Genomic DNA, 15,558 nt, shown 5'->3' with positions numbered 1-15,558 from the left:
GATTCAACCCCTAGCCTGGGAACCTCCATATGCCGCGGGAGCGGCCCAAGAAATAGCAACAACAACAACAACAAAAAGACAAAAGACAAAAAAAAATAAAATAAAAAATAAAAATAAAAAAAATAAAATGAGCAAGGCCATGTAAGTGTTGGAGAGAGTCTGTATGTAGATCCAAGAAAATTTTATTTTTGTCTTTTTTTTTTTTTGATTTTTAGGGGCCACACCCTAAGCATATGGAAGTTCCTAGACTAGGAGTAGAATTGGAGCTGCAGTGTCGGCATATACCACAGCCACGGCAATGCTGCATCTTTAACCCGCTGAGCTGGGCCAGGGATCAAACCCATGTCCTCATGGGTACTAGTCGGGTTCATTTCCACTGCGCCACAATGGGAACTCCCCAAAGAAAATTTTATTCAACAAAATTGCCATTTCTCCTTCTCTGGCAAAGAATGATTTATTAAATAACCTCAATATAGCTGGAACCATGCACAAGACAACAAAAGCAGGCTTTCTTCATAACATATTAAAATGAATTCTAGGAGTTCCTGTCGTGGCGCAGCGGAAACGAATCTGACTAGGAACCATGAGGTTGTGGGTTCCATCCCTGGCCTTGCTCAGTGGTTTAAGGATCCGGTGTAGGTCACAGATATGGCTCAGATATGGCATTGCTGTGGCTCCAGTGTAGGCTGGTGGCTACAGTTCCAATTAGACTCCTAGCCTGGGAACCTCCATATGTCATGGGTGTGGCCCTAAAAGGAAAAAAGACCAAAAAAAAAAGTAAATAAATAAAATAAAATGAATTCTAGATTAACTAGATATTTAAATGGAAAAGAAAAAAAGTAAAAATATTTAAAGAAATTTTAAAAACTCATCTATACAATCTTGGAGTAGGTGAGACTTCTTTCTTCCTTCCTTCCTTCCTTTTTTTCTTTCTTTTTAATTTTTTGCTTTTTTAGGGCTGTACCTGCGGCATATGGAGGTTCCCGGGCTAGGGGTGGAATTGGAGCTGTAGCTGCCGGCCTACATCACAGCCACAGCAACGTGGGATTTGAGCTGCGTCTGTGACCTATACCACAGCTCAGGGCAGCACCAGATCCTTTAACCCACTGAGCGGGGCCAGTGGTCAAACCTGTGTCCTCATGAATGCTAGTCAGATTTGTCACCACTGAGCCAGTATGGGAACTCCTGTGAGATACTCTTATTTGGGGCAGGAAACCCTATAAAAATAAGCTCTGGCCTGAAGGGATTCCCAATCTAGTGCCATAGTAACATAAACAGATATGGACGAGTTAGGGGTGGACTCTGTTATTTTTGATATATGAACAAAAAACTTTGAGGGACCAGAGAAAAATTCCCAGTTCTAGGTTTGGTGACAGGCACTGGATAGGGGTCACATAAGGCACATTACTGAGCTGTATTGTGAGGGATGAAAGGGAGGCTTCTAGGCAGCACAGGGAAAGGCACAGAATAATTCAGGAAACTGGCTCTATTACCAGGGAGAAATTCAATACAACTGAAGTGTGAAGTGAATGATCATCAAGGTTGAAAAGAGATCAATTTGTGAAACTGCTTATGTGCAAATATAAGAAGTTTTAACCCAACCTTAACAGGTTTTAACCCAACCTTAGAAGAAGGATGTGACTGGATCTATTTTTTTAAAAGGTAAAAAAAATTGTGGAGAATAAATGAGCAAAAGGATGGTGGTAAAATACCACCTATGGATTGGGATAAAATATTTGCAAATGATGCTACAGACAAGAAAGTAATTTCCAAAATATACAAACAGCTCATACAGCTTTATATATATATATATATATATCTCAATCAAAAAAATGGGCAAAAGACCTAAGTAGACATTTCCCCAAAGAAGACATAAGGATGGCCAACAGGCGTATGAAAGGGGGCTCAACATTCCTAATTATTAGAGAAATGCAAATCAAAACTGCAATGAGGCACCACCTCACAGTAGTAGAATGGCCATCATTAATAAGTCTACAAATAACAAATGCTGGAGAGGGTGTGAAAAAAAAGGTACCCTCCTTCACTGTTGGTAGGAATGTAAACTGGTACAACTGCTATGGGAAACATTATGGAGATACCTCGGAAAACTAAATATAGAACTACCATATGACCCAGCAACCTCACTCCTGGGCATACATCCAGACAAAACTTTCCTTGAAAAAGATACATACACTCCTATGTTCATTGCAGCACTATTCACAATAGCCAAGACACAGGAACAACCTAAATGTCCACTGATGGATGAATGCATTAAGAAGATGTGGTACATATACACAATGGAATACTACCCAGCCATAAAAAAGACAAACTAATGCCATCTGCAGCAACGTGGATGGAACTAGAGATTCTCATACTAAGTGAAGTAAGTCAGAAAGAGAAAGACATATACCATATGACGTCACTTATTTGTGGAATCTAAAGTATGGAACAGATGATCCTATCCAAAAAAGCAGAAACAGATCATGCCAAGGAAAGCAGACTTGGGGTTCCCAGAGGGGGAAAGGTAAGGGAGTGGGATGGATGGGCATTTTGGTGCTTTTTTGGATGCAAACTGTTATATTTGGAATGGATAGGCAGTGGGGCCCTATGGTACAGCACAGGGAAATATGTATGATTGGGTCACTTTGCTGTAAAACAGAACTTGAAGAAACATTGTAAGTCAACTATACTTTAATAATAATAATAATAAAAGCCAAAAAAAAAAACAAAAACCAAAAAAAAAAGCCACAAAAAGAAAAACAAAAAATAGTCCAACTATGACTGCTAGTTGCTTCCTTCACCCTATACCCTCCCTCTCCTCCTCAGTAGCCGAACCCTAATTTTAATTAAGATAGCCTTATGTCTAAGTCAGCAGGCTTGGTACCCCAGGCCCTCCTACAGCGAGGCCTGTCTGTGTGACCTATGAGGTGTGTTGGAAGTTTTTCTATGGAACATGCTTGAAAGAGACAAAGCAGTAGTTCCCCTTGTGCTCAGTGGTAGCAAACCCAACTAGCATCCACAAGGACTTGGGTTCAATCCCTGCCTCACTCAGTGGGTTAAGGATCCGGAATTGCCATGAACTGTGGTGTAGGTTGCAGATGAGGCTCGGATCCTGTGTTGCTGTGGCTGTGGTGTAGGCCGGCAGCTACAGCTCCAATTAGACCCCTAGCCTGGGAACCTCCATATGCCTTGGGTGCAACCCTAAAAAGACAAAAAAAAAAGATAAGATAAAGTAGAAAGGAGATGTTTGGTATCTTTTCTCACAACCAAACTGTACCTCCACTGATTATGATTCTGCTATTGTTGATTAAATTAAGGAAGATTGCCTATGCTATGCTGATAAAATGAAAGCCTTCAAAATAAATGAGAAAAGCTTTCATTCTATCAGCAAAGCATAGGCAATCTTCTTTAGTTTAAAAAAGCTCTTCACAGTCAGAGCTGCTTTCAAGTGGGGACCCAATTTTGTCCCTCATAGGGTGATATTCTGGAAAATAAAATACTTCGTCCTTCCAACTTGAAATCTGTGGAGACAGATGCATGGGTGTAAAGGAGATGGGTATGGAAATAATACGGTTTCAGACGCTGATGCCTGAAATCCATGAAACTCCTTTTCATTCTGAAGTTCTTATCCAGGTATGCCGTGATTTGGAGGGCATCACTTATTTGCATCAGGGATTTTCAACAGTCCATAAGGAAATGCAAGAACACTAGGGCTTCGTATGTGATACATTTGTTAGCTCTTATGCTCACCAGAATTCTGCTCCCCATGCTCAGGCTCCGAGCCCTTGTGCCCTTCCTTCCTCTTTCCCTTCCTCCCTCTCTGCCTTCCTTCCTTCCTCCCTCCCTTTTGCCTTCCTAGGAGAAAGAACACATTTACATTTGGAATAGAAACTGTGCAACGAAGGACAAGGTACTAGGATCCCAATAGGCTTGGGATTTTTAAACAAATTTTCAAGGGTAAGTGACAAGTAGTTCTCACTCGAAGAAAACGTGAGTTGAAAACTGGGGCCAGAAAACAAGGCCACCAAGATCAAAGGAACAACTCAGATCAAATAAAATACTGACCAATGTAAATATGCCACATGTATGAATATGGCATAGATCACATTCTCCGAGATGGTTTCAAACATCTTACTTAAACAACAACTCGTCTATCACAGAATATACTCTATGACTGGTGAAAAATAATGAAGTCAAGTGAATGCTATGGGGATTTTTTTGTTAATGTGTGAGATCAATATTTTGGGAATACATGTAAAATATTTTAAATGCTTTTTTCCATGTATTTTTGAAAGAACTTGGTTAGACTCTGGGGTAAAAAACCCCCGTGTCTTATGGTCTTCAAAGGAAGACTTAAAGAACAGTTTTCTCTTTCTGTTAGGAAAGAATGCTTCTTCTGCCTCCCTGGGTTTGCTTGCTAACAGAAGAGCTGAACGGACTTAGCAGCTGTGAATTCCTATACAGAGGCCAACCATTGTTCAATTCAGTGTTTTGCAACTGAAGGTATCAGTTGAAAACCATTCAAGTAGAATGGGTATAGGTATAGTGTAACTGATCTACTTTGCTATGTGCCTGAAATTAGTACAACTTTGTAAGTCAACTATATTCCAATAAAATTAATTAAAAAAAAACCATTTGAGTAGAATGGATGAAATTACTTTTTTTTTTTAACTTTATAATGCCCCTGTGACTTTGGCTGGTGTGGGAAATGGAGAAGTTCTCTCTCTCTCTCTTTTTTTTTTTTTTTTTGTCTTTTGTCTTTTTAGGGCTGCACCTGCAGCATATGGAAGTTCCCAGGCTAGGGGTCAAATCGGAGCTGGAGCCGATGGCCTACACCACAACCACAGCAATGCAGGATCCAAGTTGCGTCTGTGACCTACACCATGGCTCGTGACAACACTAAATCCTTAACCCACTGAGCGAGGCCAGGGATTGAACCCATGTCCTCATGGACGCTAGTCAGATTCATTTCTGCTGAGCCCGAACTCCGGAAATGGAGAAGTTCTAGAAACCATACACCTAAGTGTTCCCAAGAGGACCTTTCCTCTGACTCCCTCTTCCTGATGTACCGAATACCCCTTGGTGCATTTTAATAGAAAATTGTGAAACCCACGGAGCTATTTTAAAGATTAAAAACTCATATAACTTTATTTTTTAAAGCACTAACATGTCTCAGTTACATTTAGCTACAGTACCAAGTATAAAATAGCACCTGAGAATTTTTTGGTAGGTTGCAAAGACTGTGGACTCCTATCTCTTTCCTCTTTTCTCTCCATTTCACTAAACAAAGAAAAGAGCCAGCTCTCACTTCCACTCCTTCCGCCTATGGTGTCACCAGGGGCCGGATTTTCATGCGAACAGCCCTGAGGGAATAATCGGCACCTCTGAAGGGGACCCAGACCACGCCATTCTCAATCTCATAGGGGCTGTTGTCCCTGGGGTCATAGGAGCCCCCGGTGTAGTAGATGCCATTGAGGTTGGCTGCTTGGCAGTTGTTGTACCACCAGCCCCCTCCATAGACTTCGGCACAGTTCTCTTCCCACTTGTCTGCATCCCTGTCAAAGGTGCTGAACTGCATGCCTGCGTGAGATGTGTACTCTGACCCTTCCTCTGGGGAACCCTCGATTAGAGCATCTCCTGCTGTGCCCTTGTAGGAGGAGACCTGCAGGGCATAGCCTTCTGCCTCTGAGCCTACCCTCAAATGATATTCTGCATAAGCCCCTTTCCCAGCCCAGTCTTCTAACTCAACCCGAAGGACAGAGCCCCTCAGGGTTAGTAAGTGGAGGTATTCATTGCCTAGCCAGAATTCTCCTTCTCCCTTGTCATTCAGGCTGCCGAAACCTCTCTTGTAGTCTTGCCAGGTCCGGTTAAAATTCAGGGATCCATCCGTTCTTTGCTGGATCAAAAGCCATCCTCCCAAATCGGTCTCTTGATCGCAATAAACAGAAAAAATCTTACTGGATCCTGGTAGCTCGATATTGAAAATGCCACTTTGGGCACCTGAAGGATGTGTTTGAAGGGCATCACCACAGTCTAAAAAAAAAATTAAGCTGGTTGGAAGAAGTTGCTCTCATTTAACTTTATAAAGATAGGCATGACCCAGATCAAATGAAGGCAAATACTGGCTTCTTTCCCTCCCATCCTTCCTCCCCTCCCTCCCTCTCTCCCTTCCTTCCTTCCTTCCTTCCTCCCTTCCCTTTATAGAGAAAGGATGCACTTACACTGGGATGGAACTTATGTGAGTAGAATTTGTACCTTCCAATTGCAAGGGGCATTTTTCTCAATGGATCTGGAATTTTACTTGCACATACCCATTAGTAGCAAGTAACCACTGACGATATCTCAGCATCATTTGGTACTAACATCACTTGTTTTTAACCTGATCGCAATGTCAACTGAGACACACACTACGAATATGATTGCTAAACTGAGTGACACTTTCCAAGAGTGTTCCTTTTGAATGGGAAAAGAATTTGATTCAACAGTCTTAAAATTGAGTTCCAGAGGGATTCATTCATTCATTCATTTCACACGTGTTTATTGAGTGCTGACTCTGCACTGCTAGGCGTTTGGGAATACAGAGATGAACATGATAGACAAAGCCCCTGCCCGCATGGAATTTACAGTCTAGCACACACACAAAAATAAACAAAAACACGGAATTTTCAAAAAAAAAAGCATGATAGAGGGCTGAGAAAGAAGTGAAAGGTGCTCTGGGAGCCACATTGCAGGAGGAATGGACTTAGTCTAAGGTCAGGGAAAGCTCCCCTAAGGAGAAGTGCGGATACCTCTGGCAGGGCGAGTTCTAGTATAGACTCTCTTGATGACATGCCCTCCTTTAAGGTCAAGACCCTCTTCACTATCGGCCTCATCTTCCATTTTATAGCTCTTGCTTTCAACCGCGCCGCCTTCTCGGTTGATAGTCTTGGTTATGGTCTGTTTGCTGTGACTTGAAATTTTACTACTGGAAGAGTACTCAGGTCCATCAGGGTGGAAGAAGCCTGCGAGGTCAGATCCTGGGCCCCCAGGATGGGTCTTACCATCAAACTCTTTAAGGACTGGGGAGAAGAAATCTGGAAATGGATCTCTACTTAAGCTTGTTTCATCCCTGTGCCTATGAAAGAACTCATCTAAGCTACCCTTGCCAGGCAACATGTGGGCGAACTCTACATCAGTGCCACCGCAGTCAGAACCATCTTCGGAGTTTATCACTTCCTTGATGGTTTCTGTTCGACCATCAGCTTTCGTAACAGTCTTCGTGATGGTTTTAGAGCATGAACGGTGAGTGGTGCTTGTGTGACCAGAGGTGACTTTCTCCTTACCAATCACAATGTCCTTATCTCCTTTCGAAGTGACCAGTTTACTTGTGTGGACCTCGCTCTTTGTCCCTGGACTTACACTTCCTGACACTTCTTTGAATGTGCCCCAGTCTGGGTTGGAAGGAGTGGTGTCCCCGGGCCCTGAGCTATCTGGCCTTAAACTTCCAGACCCAGAACTTCCAGGCTTCCAAGAGCCAACACTTCCATGCTCGTGTTGACCAGAGTGCCAAGTGCTACTACTTCCATGCTCAAGATGTTCAGAGTGCCAAGTGCCAGTACTTCCAGACTCAGGACGGCCAGGCTTCCAAGTGCCAGCACTTCCAGGATCAGGACGGCCAGAATCCCAAGTGCCAGTACTTCCAGGCTCAGGACGGCCAGGCTTCCAAGTGCCAGCACTTCCAGGATCAGGATGGCCAGAATCCCAAGTGCCAGTACTTCCAGGCTCAGGACGGCCAGGCTTCCAAGTGCCAGCACTTCCAGGATCAGGATGGCCAGAATCCCAAGTGCCAGTACTTCCAGGCTCAGGACGGCCAGGCTTCCAAGTGCCAGGACCTCCAGGTCCATAGCTCCCAGGTTTCAGACCTCCAGGGCTACCAGTTCCAGGTACGGATCCTGGTCCATGAGATATAGAGCCTCCTCGGGTACGCTCGTCTCCACCAACCCTCTCCAACACCATTTTCACCTGCCGTGTTTCTAGCAGTGCCTTCCACTCTGGAGGGGTTTCCCGAGCCTGGGTCTTGAAATCTGCAGGAGTTATGTCTGGAAGTGGGCTGATTTTTATCAGTGGTAAGTATTGCCTATCTCTAGAGGGAAGTAAGTTTATGGCAATAACCTGGTCAAGTTGCTTCTGCTGATTTTCATAGTCCTTGAGGTCTACCTTATGTTCTAAAGCCCTACTGCATGACCCTTTGCAAGATCGGATCTTAATATCAATGTCCACCTAGAGAGAGGGAGAGAAGATAAAGAAAAAGGGTACTGTAAGTAAACTATTTCTATGGAGTGCTTAGCAGTTAATTCATTTTTTTTTTGGAAACTGGTTTCATTTCTTTGAGTTGGAACCAAAGAAATGAAACCAATACTTCATTTATGTAGTATCCTCAGTGGAAGAGATGTTGGGTATTGTAAGACTAGCCAGGCAAAGCAATAGGAGCCATTTGGATTTATCTTAGACTTAGACTAGATCAAGAGTAAAGAAACACTATGATGGCATCCTTAGTGAGACAAAGACTGAAGGCTCAGAGGCTTGGTGGTGTCAGGGGCAAGCAGGGGCTGGAATAAGACCAGCAAGGACTGAATACTTGCTTTTGAAGTTGACTGTCTCATGTGCCCTTGGGAATATTCCTTAATATAACTGAGTTTTTTTCTTCATCTGTAAAGTGGGAAATACCTACTTTGTAGGTAGATAATGGATATAACACTTGCTCCATATAGAGTAAGGTATTTAATGAATGACTATTGCCTTCCTTTCTTTGCCTTTCAAAAACCAGGAAATCTAGGGTCAAAGCCATATAGTTACTCACCTCCAGCCGTTTCATCTCTATCAGCTGATCCCTGACATTTTTCTGCAGAAGGTGGATGTGCTGTACTTTTTCTAAGACTTTGCGCTTCAGGATCTCAATTCTGCTTCTCAGTTCTTCTGACACTTGGCTGTATATATTATCATTGTCTGAAATAGTAAATATGGATATTGAAGGAGCTGCTGAGTGTTTTCCTTGTAATATCCAGCAAAAGAAGGAAATTGGCTCCTGGGTATACCACATTTTATCTCTATAATAATTTGTTTTCTAGGCATTTAATTTGTGAGTTCCAAATCTCTTAGGCATTTGTTATTTGGACCATAGCCTGCAGTCATCCATGGATATCAATTAAGATGCCCTACTAGCAATGAGTAATCTAGATAAATGCAGAAGATGAAATCTTTTTGAAATTTTAAAGATGGAATTAAGAAAGAAAAGAGTCAATTAGGCCACAGCCCAATGATTTCATGATATCCTTAATCAAGGGGCTTGAGGAGTTCCCGTCATGGCTCAGTGGTTAACAAATCCGACTAGGAGCCATGAGGTTGAGGGTTCCATCCCTGACCTCGATCAGTGGGTTAAGGATCCAGCATTGCCATGAGCTGTGGTGTAGGCTACAGATGCAGCTTGGATCCTGTGTTGCTGTGGCTGTGGTGTAGGCTGGTGGCTACAGCTCTGATTAGACCCCTAGCCTGGGAACCTCCATATGCCACAGGTGCGGCCCTAGAAAAGACAAAAAGACCAAAAAAAAAAAAAAAATCAAGGGGCTTGAATATATTCTTAGATTTTCTTACTAAGAAAATTTTCTTCCCAACAGTAGCTTTTTCTTTTTTTATAAGGTCAACAGGATCACGCACTTGCCAGTTTGTTACTCTTGCACCACTGTCGTTAAATCAATCAAGTGCCTCCCAAGGATATAAAGAGTCAAAGCAAGGGTTTGATTCAGGAGCTGGGCCTCCCTAAACTTGCTGCTTATGCCCAGAGTGAATCCAGTGTTTTTAGTCCTAATGAGATTTAGTCCTCAGCCTATGAGAAAGAGATAACATGGCTCTATATTCTAAAAAGTCAAAACAAAACAAAACTTCATAATTAGCTTGGTGAAGTCTGTGGCTGACCAGTCCCTGAATCTCTCAGTTTCCTCCTCTGTAAGACAAAAACAGAAATATCTCTGCGAAAGGTTGGACCCATCTCATTGTCAGTAGACACTCTTAAAAATACACCCTTAAATTCTGCTCTTCAGTCGGACATTCTGACTTCCTTTGTGACCTTAAAACACATGTAAGCTAACTTTTTGTACATGCTGAAAATAGCAAAGACAAGTCCTTCCTTCCAGTTGAAAGGGATGTCATATCAGCAGGTGTTTCTACAAGAAGTACTCTGTAGTCAAACGGCAGTTGCTGTAAGGAGACACCATAACACTTCCTGAATCCTGTTATTTTTGTTGTATCAAAGCACTAACTGTAATACTTACTGTTAGCATTGGAGAAGTCCCCTCTCAAAAGCTCAATTATGTTCCTGCTCAATGTACTAGAGTCCTTATTGTTTTTCTGATAATCAAATAGTGAATTTTTTAGTTTATTTATTCTGTTTGTAAAATCTTGATTGACTTCATCAATCAACCCTTTCATTCTGCAGCCAGAAGGGCATTTGATGTTCTGAAAAAGGAGAGGAAACATGGCATTAAGGTTCTAGCTCTCAAATCCAGTATACTTGTGCTTTCCACTAGCATCCCCGGCTCCCCTTCCCAATCTCTTCAGATCATCTCTTGACCTAAGTGTAATTTAAGAGGTCCGGTCAGAGATCACAGAGAAATTCTAGAATGAGGGTCCACTTAACCATAATTATGCCCCATGAAACCCCGAGGCTATAATACTCAGGCCTGAACACGCAATTAAAATCCAATCTGTTCATCCCACTCTGTTGGCCCAGTCTTTGAGAGGTAATTTAAGTAGTGCTCTCAGGACGAAGTTTCTATCCATTGATCTTCTTTAATTTGATGGGTAATGAGCTATGAGATGAGTTCCCACTGAACAAGTTTTCTGTGACCTAGTGGGTCAGCCTGCATGCTTGGCCAGTAGCACAGACAAGACTGTCCCCCTCCCTGGGCCCTCGGCTCACCCAGTCTTCGTCAGAACAGAAAGGCCAGTCTGACTCCTTGCAGGCAGATTGATGTCTTTCCGTAAGTCTTGGGCCACGCACACCTCCTCCTTCAGCTAGAAATTCACCTTTATCTTGGACCTCTGCCATCTTTAAGGATTTATAAACACACACAAAAGAGAGGTCTTTAAAAACCAGATAAAAAGGAGAGGCTGACATGCCTATAAATCCCAGCAAGGGACCCATGGGGCTTTGAAAGCTTCGGGTTTCTTATTTTTGGCATGAAAATCCTAATGCTCATTTTGTGGACTTGTGAGATTAAAGGGGATAAGTGTATACATCTTCATAGGGTTCGACACTAAACAAGTCTTTAATAAATATCAGGAGTTTTCCTCTCCTTGAAAAAGACACATGCACCCATATCTTCATTGCAACACTATTCACAATAACCAAGACATGGAAACAACCTAAATGTCCACGGACAGATGAACTGATTAAGAAGATGTGGTTATATACACAATGGAATGCTACTCAGCCATAAAAAAGAACAAAATAATGCAACACGGATGGAACTAGCGACTCTCATATTAAGTGAGGTCAGTCAGGAAGAAAAAGACAAATACCATACGATATCACTTATATCTGGAGTCTAGTAGACGGCACAAATGAACCTTTCCACAGAAAAGAAACTCATGGACTTGGAGAACAGACTTGTGTTTGCTAAGGGGGAAGGGGAGGGAGTGGGATGGACTGAGAATTTGGGGTTGATAGATGCAGACTATCATTGCCTTTGGAATGGATAAGCAATGAGATCCTGCTGCATAGCACTGGGAACTATATCTAGTCACTTATGTTGGAGCCTGATAATGTGAGAAAAAGAATGTATATATGTAGGTGTTATTGGGTCACCTTGGTGTATAGTAGAAAATTGACAGAACACTGTAAACCAGCTATGAGGGAAAAAATAAAAATCAGTTAAAAATAAATAAATAAATATCAGGAGTTTTAAAGGATCCACTATAAAAGGACATTTATTTGAAACAAGTTAGTTAAAATTTATCTTCACATTTTTATTCCTGTCTGAAGATGGAAAGACAATTGAAAACCTCCGAGTTCTTTTTTAATTTCTGTCAATAGGAAAAAACCTGTCTTAGCTGAAGGTCTGTCTCTCCTTCAGTTTTCTATGATGACTTTATGGGTCCATAACTGAGCAAGTATATACTAAGGCTATAAATGTCACCAATTCAGACCCAGAAATGCTTTCTGGTTTACTCACTCACTTAATAATTTGTTTTGATTGAAATGAAAAAAGGCCCCCTGAGAGCAAAGATAATGGTCCATGACTGAAAAAATTTTGGACACCTTATAATTAGAAATACAGATTTTTAAAAAACACTTCTGTTATGATTAATGAGTGAAATAGGACATATAAATATTCTTCCACTAGATATTATATTCTAATACATCAATGTGGGTTTTAGGGTTTTAGCTATTTTTATTTTGTACCAGCACCTCACAAGGATTTTTGTGACTATCCCTAATCTCAGTTTTACTTATAATTAGTTAACACTTTCTGTTTTGCTCAAAAAAAAAAAACCTAAATAACTGTAATTTTAATTCAAGCAATTAAGAGTAATTTACTTAAAGGAACAAGTACAATCTTTTTGAGAAATAAAATTATGAATTCAAACATACTTTGGAATAAAATGGCACAACAATAAAAAACAAGCAGAAAATAAATATTTATGCCAATAAGGTAGAAATAAATGAAACTTAGGCATTATGCAAATTATTACTTTAGCAAATTATGTTAGTTTTATTTCCCATAAAAATGAGTATTTACTTATTATTTACTGTAAGAGAGAAAATTACATTAGAAACCCTCTTTAATTTTTTCAGGTACTAGGGTTTATGAGCAGTAAAATGAAAGAAATAAGTTGAAATAATTCATAGCCTGAAAGTAACTGAGTTTTTGGAACATATTTATCATGTTTTTGTACAATTGAAGTGTTTCAAATATCTTGTTGAATGAAATTTCTCTTCTATTGGTCTCTGGAGTCAAACTTTAGGAATTATTACAATATTTGGTCATTATCTTAAAAGAATACAATTGCTTCCCAAAAGCATATTGCCTTATCAGTTAATCTCTTCTAATTTTGCTGTATGATATGTTTTCAAAGATAACTAATTAGATGGTTTTTTGTTTGTTTTTTTGTTTGCTTTTTTCCACACTGGTGGCATATAGAAATTCCTGGACCAGAGACTGAACCTACAGCACAGCAGTTACCTGAAGCACAGTGGTGACAGTGCTGGCTCTTTAACCCGCTAGGCCACCAGAGAACTCCTTAATTTGCTTTTTATTTGTCTTAAAGAAACACAAGGAGTTTCTGCTGTGGCTCAGCAGAAATGAATCTGACTAGTAACCATGAGGATGCAGGTTCACTCCCTGGCTTCACTCAGTGGGTTAAGGATCCAGCATTGCCATGAGCTGTGGTGTAGGTCACAAATGCAGCTTGGATCCTGCATTGCTGTAGCTATGGCATAGGCCTGCAGCTACAGCTCCGATTCGATTCCTAGCCTAGAAACTTCTAAATGCCACGGGTGCGGCCCTGAAAAGACAAAAAAAAAAAAAAAGAAAGAAAGAGAGAAAGACAAAAACAACCTTTCAGGAAAAAGAACTTAAACCACTATTCTGCTTATTATGGACTAATAGCAATAAATTAATAACTAGCTTAGAAAATTCTTGTCATAAAAATGTTCTGTTCTGTTAACTAATATTAACTATCCTGAGGCTTTATGGCAAAAATGATGGCAAAGATTTCTTCTTTCTAAAAAATAAAAAGCCAACATAAGACCAAGCTAGGAGGGTCAAAGCTTCCCCTGTGAATTTATGCACTTTGGTCCACCTAAGTCTCCCTCTTAGGGTCAAATTATTCTGTACTCTTTTTTTTTTTTTTTTGTCTCTTTGTCTTTTTTTAGGACCACACCCAAGGCATATGGAGGTTCCCAGGCCAGGGGTCAAATTGGAGCTGTAGCTGCTAGCCTGTGTCACAGCCACAGCAACGTGGGATCCGAGCCGAGTCTATGACCTCACGGCAACACCGGATCCTTAACTCACTGTGCAAAGCCAGGGATTGAACCTGAGTCCTTGTGGATGCTAGTCAGGTTCGTTAATCCCTGAGCTATGATGGGAACTCTCCAAATTACCTTGCACTCTTGAGGCGTCAGGCCCATCTAGGAATTTGCCTCCATGGGCTACAGCTTACAAAGCTCCCAGTGTGTGACTGTCCAGGCTGACTGAGACCTGCAAGCTCTTTGTGGAATAAGCAGCAGAGAGAAAGCAAGAGGAGGAGATAAAGATGGCCATACCTGAACTGTGCCCACCACAGTGAGGACCAGGCAGAAGAGCCTCACCGAAAACATCTTTGCCAGGGGTGGGGCTCGCTCCGGAGGAGCACTCCTGCTGGAGGAAAGAATTGTCTCCGCTGCTACATCCCAACCCATTTAAATCCGCAGACGATCTGATTAATCATTACCTTTGTCCCTGGTGCACAGTCATCAGGCGCCTGTATCCCTTGGTCCTTCTGTGAAGTTGATGTTCCAGAAGTTCTTGCCCAACATCCCAGGCTTGTTTGCTTCCGATAAGCTGTTGCAAAGCGCGGTTCGGGGAAGATCCCATGTTCCAGGCACAGAGGGACTTTGGGCAGGCCAAGGGGTGCAGGGGAGGACCTACTGGTTCTCATGTACTTGGCAGAACGTGGAGGGTGGTGGAGGCAGGCAAGCCATAGCCCACCGGGAAGCAGAGATATGATGACTGAGGTTCACTTTGTGACCTGACTTTAGAAAACTGGCTGTGGTGATGGGCTCCCAGAAGGCCTTCTCTAAGCTGACCGTGAACAGCTTCTTTTCCTTTAGCCAAAATTGTTCAGACATCAGCCCCCGAAGCCAAAGGTTCAAGGTTCATAAACCCAGCTACACCATTTCCCAGCTCTGCTCTTGGACAAACTCCTTTGCCTCTTTAAGCCTCAGCTTCCTCATTTTAAAAACAAGGATAAGAATAACCTACCACATATGGTTTTTTACACAGAATAAATGAGTTTGTCCTTGTCAATCCCTTGAAGCAATGATTGCTACATAGCAAGTACTCAGTGTTAACAATGACTGGAGAATGTAAAGTGCCACAAAAAACACCACTTCTTTCCAGTTTCTATGTCTTTGGATGTGCTAATTTACTTTCCCAGCTCTTCATCTCCATATCAAATTTTCTAAGGGTTGCCAAATTTAGCAAATGAAAAAGCAGGATGCCCAGTTAAATTGGAATGTCAGATAAGCAACAAATACATTTTGGTGTGAGTGTGTTCCGTGCAATATTTAGACATACTCATGCTAAAAATGTGTTGTGGTTGTCATTTATTGCAAATGCATATTTAACTGGCCATCCTGTAAGATGTCTGGCTATCCTACCTTGCCTCAAATTCTGTTTCCTACGGGAAGCCAATCTTGATCATAGTATGACAGCCAAAATGTATTGAGTGTTCACTGAAAGTTGGGTTCTTTGTTAGGCACTTTACAGAGTGCCTGACCTCATGTCCCCAATTAAAAGCAATTTCTTGGAGTTCCTGTCG

General features: G+C 41.7%; 1 protein-coding gene across 2 annotated transcripts; it reads right to left on the bottom strand.

The window, feature by feature from the left end:
• FGA (fibrinogen alpha chain) lies at positions 5,119 to 14,451 on the bottom strand. 2 transcript variants are annotated; one of them, XM_021101484.1, is made up of 7 exons: positions 14,303 to 14,434; positions 10,955 to 11,083; positions 10,308 to 10,491; positions 8,840 to 8,985; positions 7,833 to 8,259; positions 6,789 to 7,754; positions 5,119 to 6,033 (listed from the first exon to the last, which is right to left on the bottom strand). In XM_021101484.1, exons 1-7 carry the CDS (start codon positions 14,354 to 14,356, stop codon positions 5,324 to 5,326), a joined length of 2,616 nt encoding a protein of 871 aa, XP_020957143.1. In that variant the 5' UTR covers positions 14,357 to 14,434; the 3' UTR covers positions 5,119 to 5,323. The 2 variants fall into 2 exon arrangements, with proteins under 2 accessions (XP_020957143.1, XP_020957142.1); XM_021101483.1 differs by having other exon boundaries at positions 6,789 to 8,259; positions 14,303 to 14,451.

Source organism: Sus scrofa, chromosome 8 (genome assembly GCF_000003025.6).
Source record: "Sus scrofa isolate TJ Tabasco breed Duroc chromosome 8, Sscrofa11.1, whole genome shotgun sequence".
In the NCBI taxonomy this organism is placed as follows: Eukaryota; Metazoa; Chordata; class Mammalia; order Artiodactyla; family Suidae; genus Sus; species Sus scrofa.
The sequence above is the reverse complement of the archived record's forward strand: the minus strand, read 5'-3'. Positions and strand labels throughout refer to the sequence as shown.

Excerpts from the sequence above, each read along its gene's own strand:
- FGA (XM_021101483.1), bottom strand. The coding sequence starts at position 14,437 with ATGGGTTGGGATGTAGCAGCGGAGACAATTCTTTCCTCCAGCAGGAGT. Across the intron at positions 8,260-8,839 it reads TAGAGATGAAACGGCTGGAG|GTGGACATTGATATTAAGAT; the intron begins GTGAGTAACTAT and ends CCCTCTCTCTAG. Across the intron at positions 6,034-6,788 it reads TAGAACTCGCCCTGCCAGAG|ACTGTGGTGATGCCCTTCAA; the intron begins GTATCCGCACTT and ends TTTTTTTTTTAG.